A 17,941-nucleotide genomic window follows, 5' to 3' on the forward strand; every position below is an offset into this window, starting at 1 on the left:
GTATTCTTTTGACTTCGAAGCAGCAGATACGACACATCAAAATTAACCCTCATGACGAGGGTAGCCTAATAATCGAGAGATGTATATTATTTATTTGATGAATGTCCGTCAGTAGGCTACCAGACATTTGTCACAAATAGTGATTGTAATTCATTTGATTGATTTTTGGGAAATACGCCTATCGTTACACTGGAATCTTCATGTTGAATGATCAGATAAATTTACTCAGTTCAGTTTCAGGCGGGTTTGTTATGGTTTTGTCCGCATAGGTTTCGCGACTGAAATCTTTAAAAATGACCTATTTGTAGGACAGCAAAAAGAAAGATAGGGGTATTTTAGTGTTTTAATAGTTTGTATGTAGAAAGACTACTGACGGTTGTCTACTGGTTTTTATTTATTCATTTTAATACATTGACATTAACGTTAGTGTAACAGCTATGACAATGTTGTAAAGTTACTAGCATCACGTTATTTCTTAACGTTCATTACTGGTTGCCTTATATGTAACGTTATGTAGCATGCTGCTATTATGTCTGTTTGGCAACATTAACTAGGCTACAACTACATCAGGGGCTCGCTCACAAACCCACTTCACGTTAGCACTAGATCGTTATTTTGGAATATTTCTTGAGTGGAAATCTCCGTGCTATGGTATGCTATGGAACGTCCATCGAGGTGTGTGACTTGTAACTGTAAATAGTTAACATTAGCGCTTAACGTAACACAATTGAACTCATCTATATATTCTGCTCTCTTGCAGTCAGTCAGGTGATGTTAAAAATCTGATTATTATTGATTATTATTTAGGATACTGAGGCTTATTGATGCTTTACTTGCTGATGCTGATGATTATCAAAACAAACAATTGCATTTGAATTGAATTAGACAATAAACTGTTAGAATCTAGAAGCTAGAACAACTGAACTTCTTGTAGCTAGGAGCGGAGGACCATCAGTTCTCATCTTTTCAGATGTGTTAACCAAAGAAATTATAACGATAGAAGTTATTGCTAACGTTAATGTTAATATTGATTTCCACCAACCAACACTCGTGACATATTCCTGTTGTGTGAATATTTTCAACAGGAACAGGAAGGAAATTAATTATAACGTTACAGATTTTCAAGACGATGATGGTATGTTAACTAACTTTTCATTTTGTTATAGATTTCGATACTTAGTGCACTATGCTTGTAATAATACATCGTTGCATTGTTTAGACATAAAACTGCAAGGAACGTTAATGTGCACAAACTCTTCGCTTTGGCTCAGATGAGGACTTTGCTGTGAAGGCCCCTGCTAGTAAAAAGGCTCGACTAGATGCTGAGAAGAGAAAAAAATCAACTGTCAAATCCGCGAGCCAGGAGAATGGACATCTTATTCAAGATCGTAAGGAGAGGTACGGTGATATGCATAGTAACTTACAACACCATCAATGAATAATTAGCCTAGATGATAAAACTCTTCAAAAAATATATCCAACACATTTTATCACATTGTCATGCTTAATGTTTGTGGTGTCATATTGCAGTATAAACAGCGCTTGTTTATGAAACAAAACCTTAAGGTGGATGTACATTTTTTAAATTAATTTACATTAGTGCATCTTTCATGTGACTTGCATGGTGAAACTCAGCTTACTCATGACAGCATTGTGTTTTTATCACGTTAACTTGATTGTATCCAGTTTCACTGTACAACCCAGGTTAGTCAAACATTTGGTAAAGTTGACGTCATAGGATCAGTGAAGCGGAACGATGATGTGCATTTGAAAGTCAACATCAGGCTTGGAGTTTCCAGCTGATTCTGCCCTAAACTGAATTCAAACACATCTCTTCTCTGGAATGATTAATGTTATAACAAGGTTATACATTTGGTGTCCATAGTTGTGGGAGATGGGTGATGTGTTTCATCATGTTTACATTTTAGGACACCTCTGTCTGACAAACTCTATGAAAGGGACCTAGAAGCAGCTCTCACACTTTCAATGCTTCAGACCACTGAAACGAGAGCAGTGGAGGGACTCGGTCAGCAAGGTTGGGATCTAAGTTGTAGTTATTTTGTGTATTCTCTCTCTCGCTCTCTCTCTCTCTGTGTTATGTGTGTATACCGATTTCCCCATTGTGTGTGTTTGTTTTGTTCACACAGTTGATGAGAACCAAGCCCAACACTCAGCACCACCATTGTCCAACTGCAGTGTGGATAGCAAAAACCATGGTAACGAGAGAGAAAAAAATCTTGCACTTGTTTGTGCATAGAGGCAGTGTTTGCATGAACTCTGTAGTCTATTCAGGAAGTGCTTGTTGTCCTACACAGTTCATAAGATAAAAGTGATTTCTGTTACCTTTATGCATATCCCCAAGGGCTAAATGATATCACAAATGAGCAGTTATCCCCTAAATCATCCAAACAAAGGAAGGCTGCTTCCGTGGCACAGTCCTCCCTGAAGAAAGATAAAGATAGTGCTGCAGATGAGGACTACCTCCCACAAAACACACCTGGTAGCAGACTGTTCTTTCCCCTCTGAATATGATTAAAAAATGAGACTACCTATATTCTTTCAGTCACTCATGTGATATGCTTTATTTATTTTATTCAGACTCAGAGAGTGAATCAGATTTCAGTGAGGAGAACGAGAGCGAAGAGGAGGAATTTACCATCAAGAAAGGGCCGAAAAAGAGTAAACAGAGCAAGGGCAACAAGAAAACACCCCCTCCAAAGAAGGAAAAGCAGACCCCTAAGGCTACCAAATCTAAAACACCAGCCACAACAACAGGTAAAGCTCAAAGGTGGAACAGATACAAGAAATACTGTACAAGATACATATTACAAAGTGTCCCTTTTAACCTAAAGTGTTACTTCATTCCCATCAAAGCAACTCCCTCCAGCAGCAGAGGTCTGGCAAGCCCCACCATCAGTCTAAGTCCAGTTACAACCAACACTGCACCCGCCCTGAAGAAAACCCCCGCTACTCCCCCCATGTCAAGCCCTGTACTCTCCACAAGTCCAGCTGGAGGTAGAATTCCCAAGTGGAATCCTCCAGGTAAAACTAGAGGGAAATCATTAAATGATTGGCCTTAGATACTTGTTATTGAGTTGAAATGCCTCCCAGTTTAGGCAGGTGTTTCAGCATTTGAAAGATGTGATTTAATTTGTTTACTTGTATTTGTGCCTACAGGTCATATTGGAAGAAGTCCTAGTACTTCTCAAGGCGCTGCAGTAAAGTCTCCCGGTCAGGGCCTACGTTTAGGACTCTCCCGTATGGCCAGGGTGAAACCCCTTCATCCAAATGCTGCGGCTCACTGATGGCTGGCATCCAGTCTTCTGATATTTCAAACACAGCCTACAGAACTTTATGCCCCCATAAGTAAACCATCATCTGGATTAATCTCTAATAGCCACACAATTGAACGCTGTAATAACAAAGGTATTGAAACATAGCGGCTCCCTCTGCTGGATTCCTAAAGAATTTCCAGGCGTCTATATGTCAAACTTTGTACAGTATGTGTTGTCGGTTCATTTAATACCATTTATTTTAAAAGCATGTTGAATTTAATATGTTTCTACGGTAATGTCAGTGTTTTTTTTTTTTTTTTTTCTAGTGACTTGTACATTTGGCTGGAATGGAACATTAAAAATTAACTTGAGTCAAAAACTCTAATAAGTCTGCAATCTTGTTTTATGAACATGAAGGTCACAGTTCCCAGGCGTGTGATGCATTGTTCGATGTTCGAAATTAAATTGTGTTGCTTGGCATTTAGAATGATACCGATAATGACGACTTGGAATTCTAACTCAACTGCTTTAGAACGCTAGACTCGGCCCAGAGCTCTGCCCAAAGGTCCCGTTTGACGTTGGATTGTCAATTGCTTTATGACGTCACGCGCGGTTCATTATGACATTGGAGGCATATCAAATGTAATCCATAGCCTTTCAGAGATTGCTTCATTGTAGCTTTGTCGCTTTCATGAGCAAGACTACTCTCATATGCCGAATAAGACTTATCTTCTAAGGCAAACATGAGTTCCGGGAATCTCGGGGAACGACCCCCAGATAGGTGAGGAGGTTATAATTTAACCTAGTATGAATATTTGTGGTATGACGTTAATATTAATCTCGTTGAGAATTAAGTTCTAGGTGGATGTCCGTGAAACAGGTCCACGTTCAAATACATTGAAGTATATAAGCCCAATGACGTGAATGAATTAGCCTAAATAGTTCATGTTATGGCCATAACCTAGCTGAAATGACGGTCGCCCAAGACATTAACAACATTTGTTTCATTTTAGACGTAAAACTGCGAGAAAGCCGAAAGACCGAGACATCCTGCCAGTACTGAGCAAGGTAGGCCTATGTGAATAAAAGCACACTTAGTTAAATGGTTGAAATAGGAATGGACTTTCCTGACCAACAATTTGGCGAAATGTAGGCTAATGCTGCACATATTGTCAGTGATTTGTATGTAACTATGAAATAGAATATGAATATGTATGTAACTATGAAATAGAATATGAATATTTTATATGGCTGGGCTAAAAAAAGAACCTATCAATAGGCAATAAGGAAAAACTATGATTATAGCTTATATAGCAGGGGTCTCAAACTCAAATGAGCCGGGGGCCACTTCTGCCAATGTCATCTCGTGGGAGGGCCACATCAGTGTTAAAGAATAATACAAAAAAAGAACGGCTATTTCCTAAAATACAATGGTTTTTTTTTTTTTTTTTTCAAATACTGTATTTTCAAACACAAAACTACAAACAGAAAATGCAAGACTTTTTATCTATTTTTAGACACCTGTGCTAGCAACCTTAGCTTATAAATAAAATAATGATTAAATAAATATGAATACAAATTATAAAAACAAACAAAAAAGCATAAAAACAGGTAGGCCTATGTGTTTGTTTCACACCAAATAAAAATATTTTCCTCTCATAACTGTTTTAAACCTGGCAAACTAGGCGTCAGGGTTAAGAAAGCAACCATTGGATTTTTATATCAAAATTTCAAAAGGCCATGGCTTGAAAGTGGTCAGAGATAAAATCCTACTGTAAATGTTAAAATCTTTGAGTATAAACAAAAGTTTATGAAGGGGGTAAATTTACCCATCTAATTTGGATGGCAAGTAAATTATGCACCTTTCAGTAAATACTGGATGAACATATTTGAGCAGATTTAGGCCACTTTTTTGTCATATTACCCACATAACAAATTAACAGGAAAACACCTAAGATGTATACCAACAATAGTAAACTATTATTAGCCTATAACCACAAGGCCTATAATAAAGTATCCTGGTCAAATCAGTTCCTTTATCGCGGGTGACTTTGTAGTTCTTCAGAGCCCTATTTCTACAACCCCTGCTGTCTGTACCACGTCCATTACGGACACTATCATCACGATTAACACTGCAACCTCCAAGCTATGTTGGGCAGAGGGTCGAAATAAGCATGGTATGCTTAGTGGACACCGTGGTATACACGAAAAAACGCATCCATTCACACCAAGACCATCACTGTCAATAGACGATCGATTATAATCTCCACCAGGATCTCCTTCAGAATCAGGATAGGTGAATAACATAGCCTACCCAAGACTTCATCACACGTGAACGTTTTTCAACATTTGGTGTAGGCCTGCTATGTCTGCTTCAATTTGTGCAAAACTATTACATCGCTTCCGCGTCATTACAAACGCACGTCTTCGAGTTTCTCGCATGTAATACAAGTATTTCCTGAAAACTTTGTGCAGCGATTTTGGTTTGAATCAAGCTCTGGATGTCTAGCAATTAAAAGGAGAGTACAAATGAGATGTCACCGTACTTGGATCTATCGTCTATTTTAATCAGTATCGTTGTTTGTCGCAATTAAAAATACCCTCAAGGGCCGGATTACATTATTTTGCCATAGGTCTTGGGCCGGACGCGGGCCGGGAGTTTGAGACCCCTGTTATATAGTGAACAATATTATTCTAAAGGGGAACACAGGCTGTGGCTTGGGCCTTCCTGGCCAAACCGCCCTGGGGAACATTTAGGCCCACATTGTATCCCTAGAGTTAACGGAGCTGAAAGTGACTGGGCCAGACTACCCCACCAATAATAATAATAATAATAATAATAATAATACCCACTTCTGTGAACTTTGCTTGCCATAGAACATTGCAGTCTTTCAGCAATGCAATGGCGCATCATCTTCACAGTAATCTTGCCCACCAGAGCCGAATATCTTATTTCTTTCTGTTCTTGGATGCTACAACACTTTCTTTAAAACACTTCAGCTCCAAGTACACACTTAAGAACTCATTTCAGCTTTGCCAAACAGAAGCCCTTGCTCACACATGCGCCAGGTTGTCAGTCGTCACGCTCGGAGTGCCCTGGGAGGCTGCATAACCTCTCTCTGCTTACTTGGCTGACACGGAGCCAGACCGGGCTGTCAGTCCACCCGGCCCATGGACAGAGGCCAGCGAATGGATAGCCTAGCTCCATGAGGTGGCCGCTGACAGAGCCGTCAGAACGTGAGAATGCAGACTGGTCACTTACACCGTGTTTGGGCCAGAAGTCGCGTGTTAAGCCAAAATGCTGTACATGGTGTTGGACAGCTTGCAGGGCATTTGCTTGTTCGATGAGTGGGCTGGGGTTCGACTGGCCTGTTGGGGTGACATGGGAGACACCTGCTGTGCTTGTGTGACTAAAAGATCTTCTTTCTGATCCATTACGTCTGCATGTCTCACCTAAGGGCCAATATTATAGGATCTTACCCATTTCTAATATCTGGCAGCTGGGGCAGTAGAGCTCAAGAGACACTGAGCGTCTGTCTTTCACCTGGCCATCCTCCAGTTTATCACCACCAGTGTAATATTCCCAACTGTATGTGACCGGATCAATAGTGGAGATTGTTTGCGTCGACTACACCACCCTGGACCTAATGCCCATGGACTCCAGAACAATACACCAGGTATCCTGAACCCAGTTTAGTCATCAATATGCACAGGTTCAAATACAAAAAGGCAGACACGTGAATTCCAATCAAATGAAATGTCCCTTTATTGAAAGCACTGTTGGGGAGGGGGAGGAAGGAGTGTGGTGTGAGCTGTTGCTGAAACTGAAAATAACTGGCAGGGGTTAGAAACATATAAAAATACAATAAGAACACTAAAATAAAGTGTCTCTTTTTACTGTCGTGTAGGATGCATGACATGAGTTAAATAGCACAAGCAATTCTAATACATCAGCTGGGAATGTTGCACACACCAAAATAAAAACAGAAAATTATACTGGCAGGCGGGGCTTACCTGGATGGGGGGGAAGCAGACTATCAAGGAAAGTGTCCACACGTGCACTCTCACTGCAGAAAAGTGTTACACCATTGTCACAGCAAGCCACCACCGATATTCCATAGTACACTCCAAAGTGAAGTTCACAAGCCCGCCACCAGGTGACTAGCTACCCGGCCGAAGATAACCCACAGGCCTGTCAACACAAACTGATAAAAAAAAAGAGCACAGCAACCACAAACACCAGCATGTAGGTTATACCAATTAAAGATGTAAAGCTATTGAGCCAGGGAAATAATCCTCGCTGGGATAAAAGCTAGGCATGCAGACACAAACTCAGAAAACACGATCACACACACACACACACACACACTAAAGGCAAAAGCAAAACAGACCAGCAAACAACAAACAAACACAAACCCGCCTGGGAAATCCCAATCAAGCAAAGAGCAACACAAACAGGTCAGCTACCGCGACACGAAGGAGCTGTGATGACGTAAACACAAAAATAAGTAAAATCTAATGCTATGGACAAGACAGCAGCGTGACCGCACTAAACAAGCAAACTTGACGAAGCCATGCTACCTGTAACAAATAGTCAACACTTACAGTGTATCAAAGTGTCTCAAATGCCACACCAAAAGCTACAACATTCCGGTTTCATACATACCAAAACACTTGCAGTCACTGATTAGCCAGGCCTAAAGAACGCTTAAAACAGACACGCCGTGCCGTCGTCATAAGCTGCAAGCATACATAAACAAAGAGCAATTAAGACTCCGTAAGGCTAATAAAGGGAGATAATAAATATTTGGAAATGCATACCTGCAGGGGAGAGTTATCTAATGCTAGACAGGTCAGGTTCCATACAGCCACAGCAGAGTATAAGGAGACGCAGAGCTACAGATGGAAAGAGTAAAGTATTAAAACTAGGCATGACTAGCTTAACCAATGCAGCGAAATTGCAACATACCTGGCGATTGGCTCCTGCGTGAAACCCAGGGACAAACCGAAATGAGAGACAGAGAGGAAGACAGTCCGACCTACTAGGCACCTTTATACCATGGCCTAATACCAGGATCTGAATGAATGGATAGCTACATGCCTGCCCCGCCCCCTTCGTTAGAGACCAGTGTGTAAGGTAAGCAGGAGGAGACAGACAGAGCGAGAATGCAACTGGCTACATGTACATTATAAGAGAAGTTGAACAGTGCACATAGAGACTTAGCATTTGCATTTAGTAGTATATTCGGCTAAAGGCTATGATATGGTCCCGATGAGAAAGATGAGAAAGCATGAGGTTAAATCATGTGTGTCATGATTGTAAAAACCATGGCTATCTGTATATCTTTGCCAAGTGCAGATCAGTACAGAAGGCATCAAAACATTGTTGGGGAGGGTTATGCTTCCCCCAATTCTTTTGGAGGGTTATATTATTGCTGGCAAAGGAGGGTCAAGTATTATATGACTAAAGATACTAAAGCTCCTCTGGAAAGCCCTTAAATAAAAAACGACCAAGTCAAGTCAAGTCAAGTCAACTTTATTTCTATAGCACATTTAAAATCAGTTGAGTTGAACCAAAGTGCTTACAAACAAACATAAAACAATGACAATGGTACAACAACAATAATAATATAACATGGAGGGGAAATAAATAAATAATTAAAATAATAAACAAATTAGTCAAAAATAAAATAAAGAATAAAGAGTGTGTGTATGTGGGGTATTAAGGTAGATTAAAAGCTTGGGAGAAAATTAAAGTCTCTAAGTTAGACTTAAAGCAGTCAATGGTTGGAGAGGACTTAAGTAGACTATTCCAGAGTTGGGGGGCAACAGCAGAGAAGGCTCTTGGTTTTAAGGCGTGTTTTGGGGATACAGAGAAGATTCTGAGATGAAGACCTAAGTGATCTTGGAGCGCTGTACGGAATTAGTAGGTCACCTATGTAACCACTGAGGGCTTTGGAGACAGGGGCGTAGATTTGCGTGTGGACCGAATGACGTGTCCACACCAATGTCAAATTACTACTGAAATGTCCCCACCAATATTCAGGTTGAAATGGGGAAAAAAGCGCTTACATGCGCTACACAAAGAGTTAAATCATTTCTCACTTCAGTGCTGCGGATCATCCCGTACAGATCTTGTAATGTGCAGTAGCCAGGGTAAATCGCGCTGATTTGAAGTTACCTATAATAACTACCAGTCAGCCGCAATCTCCTGCGCAGCATGGCGCAGCGCTTCAGCTTCACTTCACTACAAGGCATATGAAGTGCGTCCAAATTCACCCATTCGTCTCTGTTGAACTCCTCGAGAAGTAGGTTACTCATCACACATGTGTCACATGAAAGAGCCTTTTCTCAGCTTTTAAACGGTGCTGGCTAGCCACTATTTGCTGTGATACACAGTTCGCGAGGAAAATAACTTCAAGAGATGTAATAATTGTTCTCTGCGCCCATCTCCACATCCATTCGTCTCGGTGGAATATCATAACCCTACACACTCTTCTTCACGCAACACATGACAAACCATATATCAGAATAAACAGCAGACCTTACCGAACACAGAGGTGTAATGCATTCCCGTATAGTTAGCTGTTCCAGAGTAATCCGGTTTTGAAATAAATTGTAGCAAAATTCAACATTGTCTTTAGGCTTTAAAGGGGTGATAGAATGATGATATAGGGTATTTTGTGCTGGTCCTTAAGGTCTCTGAATAGGGTGTGTAACATTGGTTGGGCTGAAAATGGCATATGTGCTGTTCTGTGCGCCCTAATGCAAGCCTGGTTAAAAGCCCTAGAATGAAACAAGAGGTTTTCTTCCTTTTATGGTATGCTCATGAATATTTAGATGACCTGCGTGCTGATTGGTTGGTTTACAACGAGCGAAGCTCCGGAGCAAAGAGGCAAACATGGCCGACAGCACTCACTGAAACAGCCAAGGTGGAAATACTATGGAGACAGGTGTTGAACAGCATATTTGAGCCTGAATCAAAGGAAGAATCTGAAATAGAGGAGCAACCAGTCGCCAATAGATTGGAAATGACTACTTCAGAGTGCTAAGTTTTGTCATTTACTTGAGTTTGCCACTCGTAGCCCAGTTAGCTAGCTGTAATACTCGCACGTTAGTGTCGTAGACTAAGCTAAACATTGTATTAGGTTCGTTTTTAGCATTGTAAGCAACAGAAGTTATTCATTTGCACACAAACAAATGTTTTACAACTTGTACCCTTGTGCAATTTTTGTCAAGATGTCCAGTTAGAAACTAGCTGAAAAGTTTGTAGCCCGTCGTGGGCAGTTCAGGCTATGCTGTAGTGAAAGGAGTGCTGCTTGCAAGGAAAGTACTCGTTTTAGTCAGTAAGTATATTTTCCTGGTGAATAGGTCATAGGTCATCTGATTAGGAGTTACATACATTATTGTAGTGGTAATATGCGATCTTACAACAGGACGTCCAGTTAGCTGGGCAGGAGCTCTGTGCAGTTCGTAGGCTATAACGTTATTGCTGAAGTGAAACGAGTAGCCTACTGCTCGCGTCAATGAAAATATTACGTTTGTGTCAGTAGGTCTAATGTACTCGTTTAACTACTATCCTGCTGATTAAGTCATCTGATTATCGAGGTTTTTACGTTCTTTCCATGTAGTAATGTATGATCTTACAACGGGACGTCCAGTTAGCTGGGCAGGAGCTCTGTGCAGTTTGTAGCCTATGGCTGAAGTGAAACGAAGTCAATGAAAATATTACTAGGCCAATTTGTGTCAATTCAAAAACACTTATTTATCCCCAAGGGGAAATTTACATAGTAGGCTACTTAAAATACAGTAGGTACAGTCAGTGTAATGTAATCTTGTAACTATCCTGCTGACATCTAATTGAGATTATTACCTTCTTTCCCTGTAGTAGCCTAATATGTGATCTTACAACTCTGGTAACTAAAACTGGAGACATTTGCTACTTTGTGCTACCTGCTCATTCAAAATTACGAAATAACAGCAGGGAAATTATGTTTGTTTTTACAGGTTATTAAAAGAATGACCCAGGTTCCTGAGGAGCTGACCTGAATGACCCATCATGGCCTCAATCCGTGCCTCTATATTCTTTGCAAAATGCAATGAATATTTACTGAGCTGACCATGGCCGTTTGAGAATCAGAGGAATGGAAAGGTGAGGACAATCTGATACAAGTGTTAGCAGTTACAGAATATAAATAAAATATTTTTAACCAATACACATTCATTATTGGTTCAGCATATTGCAAAAACACAGTTTGATCAACACCACAAAATGATAAACTTTATTTATTTATTTTTTTTCAACAATCGTCCAGTGATACTCTGATGTAAAATATAAAAAAATAAATAGTAAAAAAAATGTGCTTTTCCACCCTGTTCTCGTTGCAGGCAATGAAGTGACTTGGCCTACAGGTCTTTTGTGAGCAGGAGCTGGGGTTTCCTTAGAAGAAGCGTCCGTGTCATGATCCCCTTGTGTGTGGTGCTACGCATATGGAGGGAACTTCCGGATACTTCAGGGCAGTACGTTGGATTCAGACCCCTTTTCGACTGAACCGCGTGACACATGTTCAGCAACAGCATCCTCCATGGAAGGTCTGTCTAGCTGAGCACACAAGTCCTGGGGCACAGGAATCCGCTGGACGGCATCCCAATAAGGAAGAGGGTCTTTGATGATCTCGAAGAGGACAAGAAAAAGGACTTATATTGGATACTGTAATACAGTGCATTGTAGGCTGTATACTGTACAATAAACAAATTGTATGGCCCTGAACATTGTGCTTTGTTTACAGTACTGATGATGATTGACACCAGTAGCATCAGGTCTAAGACAGCCTGTTGTGTGTGAATCGATAAGTTCTTTTTAGTGCCTATACTGTTGCACATTTTGATTTGTTGTTTGTAATAAAAACATATATTTTTATTAAACTTACAAATTGTTTGGCAAGTCTGTACATAGTTTCTCCTTGGCTGTCTTCTGTTGTGGGGACTCAGCATTGTCATTGAAGTGCATGGCTGCTAGATAAAACCTAAACCAAACAACAGAAATGTTGTAACACAAGTGAAAGTCACTTTTGCATGCACACACCAAGCTGTTAACTCACAGCAAAAGCATTTGCTAATATTCTAAGCTCCGCAAGATGCCACACTTAGAGCATCTGTTTGGCATGCTGCTGTTCTTGTAATGTTCTCAAATAAGAACGTGCAAATAAATCCATTGTATCTAGACAACACGGTTTTCAACACATCGACTAGCCTGGCTAGCGCCACCACTTCTCAATGAGATGTGGTCTGGGAACCAAACGTTCATTTTCTCGTATTTGAAAAAAATGCCCAGATCCGTTTATTGGGTGCCACGGATGTCTATCAAATGCGTCTGTGCATAGCTCATCATCGTCTTGCTTTCCCCCCTGTTCTGTGATTGGTCCCTATCTCAGGCGAAAATTTGCTCCATGGTCTCCAGGCTGCCTTAGCAGCGTGAATCAAATCACGCGCAAGGCAGCATGGGAACACCCAGGCTACATCAAAGACTGTTAAGGCGGAGCAAGATATTTCATCAGGAGCCACTTCCGGGAACCCGGATCGCACGAGAGGGGGGCCAAAATCCCCTTTATGCAGAGCAGAGGCAGCGACTGCTCCATTGAAGTCTATGGGCATAGCTCAGAATTTCACCACATATGCTAAGGTCTTGGTTCTATAGAGTTAGGAATGTGAATTTCGGGCACATTTTCATGATCCTCAAACCCTTCTGAACATTTCAGGTACATTTTTAGCATTTTTGAGCAATCCAGTCTGGAGAAAATCAACCTTATATCAGGTGTGCGCCGGTTATTTCTGCCGCTGCTGTTGGCGGTTGCAACTTACGCTCGTCAATACGTCATCGACACGCCTCTTTATGCAGACAGGATTCGATCCCCATTTCACGCCCATAGACATGAACTACGACGAAGTATCTTGCTCCGCCTTAACAATCTTTGGCTACATATCGACTAGATATCATTTGAATTGATAACGTGAAGTTGTTTCCACTTCTGACGTCAAAAACGTATGTGTTATATGGGTTATATTACAGCTTAGCAACCAAACTATCTTGTTACTCAGCTTCAGTTAGCTACTGTATCTTGCTGAAAACATAACCTGTCAGAGATCTCGACAAACATGCATAGTAAAATGTAGGTTAACATGACAACACAGGTTTTATCCGAATGACACACAGGAAAATTAAATAGCCTTGCCAATTAATGAACTAAATCACACATTCTACTTGCTAGATACACGTTAGCATGGCTAATAACTGCTTAGCGACCAAATAATACTTACAGCATGCGGTTGTGATGACCTTACGGTCGGAACAGCCCCTCGTTTCAGTAACAGCAGCTTAGCAAATCCTGCTTAACTGTACAAGGTTTTGAAAACTGCCTTCGGTGAAATGTTTTGCAAATTAATAACAGTGTCGAACTTTGCAGGGATCTTCTTCTGGTAGAAAAACATTATCCATGCCCCTCGAACTTTTGAATCCTTGGGAAGACTATAGTCTCAGCTTTCTTTGTAGCCTAAGTTTCAACCTGGAACACTGCATTTACGACCGTGGCTCATTTTCGATATCCTTGAAGAACTGTCTGCTTTCTGCTTTATAATTCCTGTGGAAGTAAACGAGCATGCAGCTAAACTAGTGTTTGTCTCATCTTCGCTCTCCATTCACGTTCCTGGGCTGAGAGCACCAGTGGGCTGGTCTGTATGTAAATTTTGAGGCGTGACAAATGTACAGGCCAGAGCCAAATAAGGTACCACCTGCGAGTTTGCGTAAACTCGCAGCTTCGTTCGGATTCGCCCGTTTTATGGCGGGAGTTTAGAATTGTGAGATTTGCATAGGAAGGAAGTGTCGGTGGGGTTTTGAAGTTCTCTGTATGTCCATTTCACCCACTGAACTATCACTATTCATCTATGACAAAGTAAACTCGGTTTTGCATTCTATGACCCCTTTAATGATAGTGAATGCCAGTGCTTTCTGAATGAGAAAACTGTTTGTTTTAAAATATTAGCTCATAAGCCTGGTAATGGTGTGTAAGCAATTGAGAAAAAACTGTAAATAAAATGAGGCCACTATGGAGGACAACATTTATAAACTGTTATTTATATAAAGATCATATTCATGTTAAGCAGCAACGTTAGAGACAGAAAAAAACATAGACGTGTCCAGACACTGACTTCCTTATACAGAACAACTTGTTTCTATCACAAAGTGCTTCATTCACACCTCTAATTTAAAAGTAAATAACACGTGACATCTTTTGTAGTATACTAGTTGAATATCATAATGTTGACAACAGATTAATTGTGTCAAAATGAACATCTGACTCCTAATAATGTTTCCTATAAATGTTACATTACATTCAGATATGCGGTCAGCTGAGGAGATTTTTGTAAAAATCATTTACGGTCAGAAACCCTAAAAAAGCCCATAAAATATTAGAACTACAATAGACAGGCATAAAATGCTTTCTATTAACAAACAAACAAAAAAAACATGAAAACATATAAAATGGACACAAAACACAAAATAACCAGAAACCATTTTATCTGTCATTACGGAACATACACAGAATTATGATTTCCACCAACTTCAGATAAATAACCACATTCAATTTCCACATTCATAAAACAGCACCTGTGCTGTTACCTGAGTTACCATGAAGTAGTAATTCATCTGCATTTGGCAGCATAGTTTACCATTTCAAAAAGGTCTATGTACCAAGTCTGCCCTTAAAAACAACTGTTTGCACAGGTTAAACAAGGCACTTTTCCATTGAAAGAACTTGTGGTTCATTTAAAGGTGGCCTTGTGTGGCTTAAAAATCCATTTAGACACAATCAATGAATTCAATCAATTGACAATGATGAGCAAATACGGTATCAATAAACATTTACACACAATATAATTACATATGTATGACACACAATATGTACAGGCATTGCTAATACCGACATCCGATTTTTCATAGGGGATCAAACCAGAAGGAAGGAGGTGATCAAAGTCACCTAAAAGAAAAACACATGGCCACCAACTGCATGCTCGTCATTTATTAGGGAAGAATGGGATATGGGTGGCTATGGGGAACTGTTATTTTAAGTGAATTATATGGCTGGTGCCATGGGGAGAGATGGGGGTATTGTGGGGGACTGATGGGCAGGTCCCATTGAATCTGTCATGATGGTCAAGCGCAGAGGGGCCCAACAGGCGCAGTCTAGGTGTTATTATCTGCAGTGCTGTAGGCAAAGTCCCAATGTGATGGCAGTTTGGGTAAGTACAATACAGTATGTGGCAGAGGCGAGGATGAGCCAAAGTTTGATTTGGGGATGCCAATGCTGTGGAGGGTCAAATTTGGTCTATTTTTTATTTTATTTAGGAGTGTGGGGTGGTAAAAGCTTAAGGTCAATGATGCTGCTTGTTTATAACATCATAACATGTCACAATCACTCAGGTCAGGAGCATTTCTACTAGTCACTAGATGGAGCCCTCACACTTCAAAGCAAATCATGATCTATCTGGAATTTTAGGCAGTACTCTTTGCATTTTTAGTAGAGAATTACTGTGAGAATATGAGGGATAAGATCTACTCCCATGTTTAAATACTGTAGATGTTCAAATATATCCATGCAAAGCTCAGTTTTAGAGGTCGATTAACTATTATTCTATGCTATTTTTGATAATATAAACCAAAGGTGCGTACGTCAAAAACAATGATCCGCACTCAGTGGTTCAGTGGTCAATTCAGAGAATGGGTGATAAAGGAAGACTTAATTATGTTACAAAGGTGCGTAGATCCCTCTAAGTGATCCGCACTCAATGTTATAATTCTGCTTTAGGTGCATGGTAGGAAGGTTTGGTTAAATTATTTATCCAATTAATTTCCTAAGAATCATTGCAAAGTTGCAACAGATGACAGAATTACAGTGAGAAAGTTAAGGGTTAAGATCGGCTCCCTTGGGTGTTAAAAACAGATGGACAAGTACATTCATGCAAATTTAGAGGTTAGAAACACAGCTCAGTGATTTAATTCAGGCTGTGGGTAATATACACAGGCTGAAATACTTTACAAAGGTGTGCCTGCACTCAATATTTCATCTTAGGTGGGACCCAAGTATATTGCACCAATCATATTGCACCAATCATATTCATCATATTGCACCAATATACTTGCATTAATATATTTGAAATATCTTCAAGATGTCGAATACAATGAGTAGTCTACTAAAGTGCAACATTAGGAGCATGGTATGAAATTTAGAAAGGGGTGGCCGAATATCCAAAGTGTATATCCAATTAATTTCCTACAAACCATTGCAAAGTTGTCATTCAGCAGGTTACCAACTGACATGATGTTTTTGGTCTTTAAAGTTTAAAGGTGAGCACTTTTAATTTGGGAGCCAGGAGGTTACTCAACCTCAGCTGTGTGATAGCACTGTCATTTCCGGACCACACACACACACACACACACACACAAATCAAGCATCATCCTTGACCCTGTAGCCAGTAGGCCTAATGAAGGGCTTCAGTTTGAGGGCAAGGGGTAACTTAGCTGTTAAGTTGTCAATACCTCCTGTGTGTCCAAATATTCCTGAAGTTTGGGTGGATCCGGGCCTTTAGCGTCAAGAATGTAAGGATACACACGAGAAGGATGAGCAAATCAATACCACCTTACCACCCTCAAAAAACAGCCCTAGTGGTTGCCTCTCAGTTGAGGCGGGGCCAGACTTGATCCAGGTCTGAAGTAAGTGTTGTGGCATCCATGGGGGAGGGGATGATAATTTGGGCTGACTTTGGTTTGGCCACCTTGGACCTGCTGCCACCACTGCTGGGGACCTTGATTGCTCCCTCCACTGCATACTTCCAGGCCGTCGCACCTGGTACAGATTGGTGGTCCAGAGAAGCCAGCTTGTCTCTCCCGGGGCTCTGCCGATCGGTCTTTCCTGCTTGGCCCTGCTTGTAGGACTTAGCAGAGTAGAGTCGGTGAGACGCCTTTGTCCAAAGCGACACATAAATACAAAACAACATAATAATATTTAAAAATGAACAGGGAACAGATTAAAATGTAGGTCAAATATAGTAAGGAGAATAGTTGTAGTACACAATAATATCAATTCAAGCAATAGCCTAATAAAAAGCAATGTAAAAAAAGGGGAAAGGCAATAATAAAACAATAATGTCAATTCAATCAATAATATAAAAACAATGACATGCTAAGACTACATTAAGGAGAATATCAATAATAAACAATAATGTCAAATTAATTAACAGCCCAATTAAAATAAAACAACATTATATAAACCATAACACATAAGCTTAAAACAACTAAGTATATGTTGAATAGGAATGTCTTTAGACCCCTCTTAAAACGATCCAAAACTACCACAGGAACGGAGAGCACTGGGCAGTTCATTCCACCAACATGGAACCACTGAAGAAAAGAGTCTGGAATTAGACCCAGTTTTCATGACTGGTCGACACAACATACGCCACCAGAAGACCGCAGTGGGCGGTTGGGGATGTAAGGCTTGATTATTGAATTAAAATAACTAGGAGCAGATCTAGTTAGTGTCCTATAGGCCAAAGTGAGAGATTTAAATTTAATTCTGGCTACTATAGGGAGCCAATGGAGAGTAACTAGG

At 40.4% G+C, this 17,941-nt stretch overlaps 1 protein-coding gene and 2 long non-coding RNA genes across 5 annotated transcripts; 2 read left to right on the forward strand and 1 right to left on the reverse strand.

Moving 5' to 3' along the window:
- The first annotated feature begins 212 nt into the window (after nt 1-212).
- rad51ap1 (RAD51 associated protein 1) lies at nt 213-3,660 on the forward strand. Its single transcript, XM_048268306.1, has 9 exons — nt 213-675; nt 1,086-1,135; nt 1,272-1,398; nt 1,929-2,035; nt 2,148-2,216; nt 2,363-2,500; nt 2,599-2,775; nt 2,875-3,042; nt 3,178-3,660. Exons 1-9 carry the CDS (start codon nt 659-661, stop codon nt 3,303-3,305), a joined length of 981 nt encoding a protein of 326 aa, XP_048124263.1. The 5' UTR covers nt 213-658; the 3' UTR covers nt 3,306-3,660.
- Nucleotides 3,661-3,964: 304 nt separating this feature from the next.
- LOC125310146 lies at nt 3,965-12,202 on the forward strand. 3 transcript variants are annotated; one of them, XR_007196243.1, is made up of 5 exons: nt 3,965-4,056; nt 4,289-4,343; nt 10,116-10,621; nt 11,283-11,427; nt 11,664-12,202. It is a non-coding gene; the product is annotated as an uncharacterized LOC125310146 (long non-coding RNA). The 3 variants fall into 3 exon arrangements; XR_007196242.1 differs by having other exon boundaries at nt 10,116-11,427; XR_007196244.1 differs by lacking the exon at nt 10,116-10,621.
- On the reverse strand, nt 11,859-13,738 carry LOC125310147. Its single transcript, XR_007196245.1, has 3 exons — nt 13,593-13,738; nt 12,206-12,301; nt 11,859-11,949 (listed from the first exon to the last, which is right to left on the reverse strand). It is a non-coding gene; the product is annotated as an uncharacterized LOC125310147 (long non-coding RNA).
- Nucleotides 13,739-17,941: the final 4,203 nt, after the last annotated feature.

Source organism: Alosa alosa, chromosome 17, assembly GCF_017589495.1.
Source record: "Alosa alosa isolate M-15738 ecotype Scorff River chromosome 17, AALO_Geno_1.1, whole genome shotgun sequence".
In the NCBI taxonomy this organism is placed as follows: Eukaryota; Metazoa; Chordata; class Actinopteri; order Clupeiformes; family Clupeidae; genus Alosa; species Alosa alosa.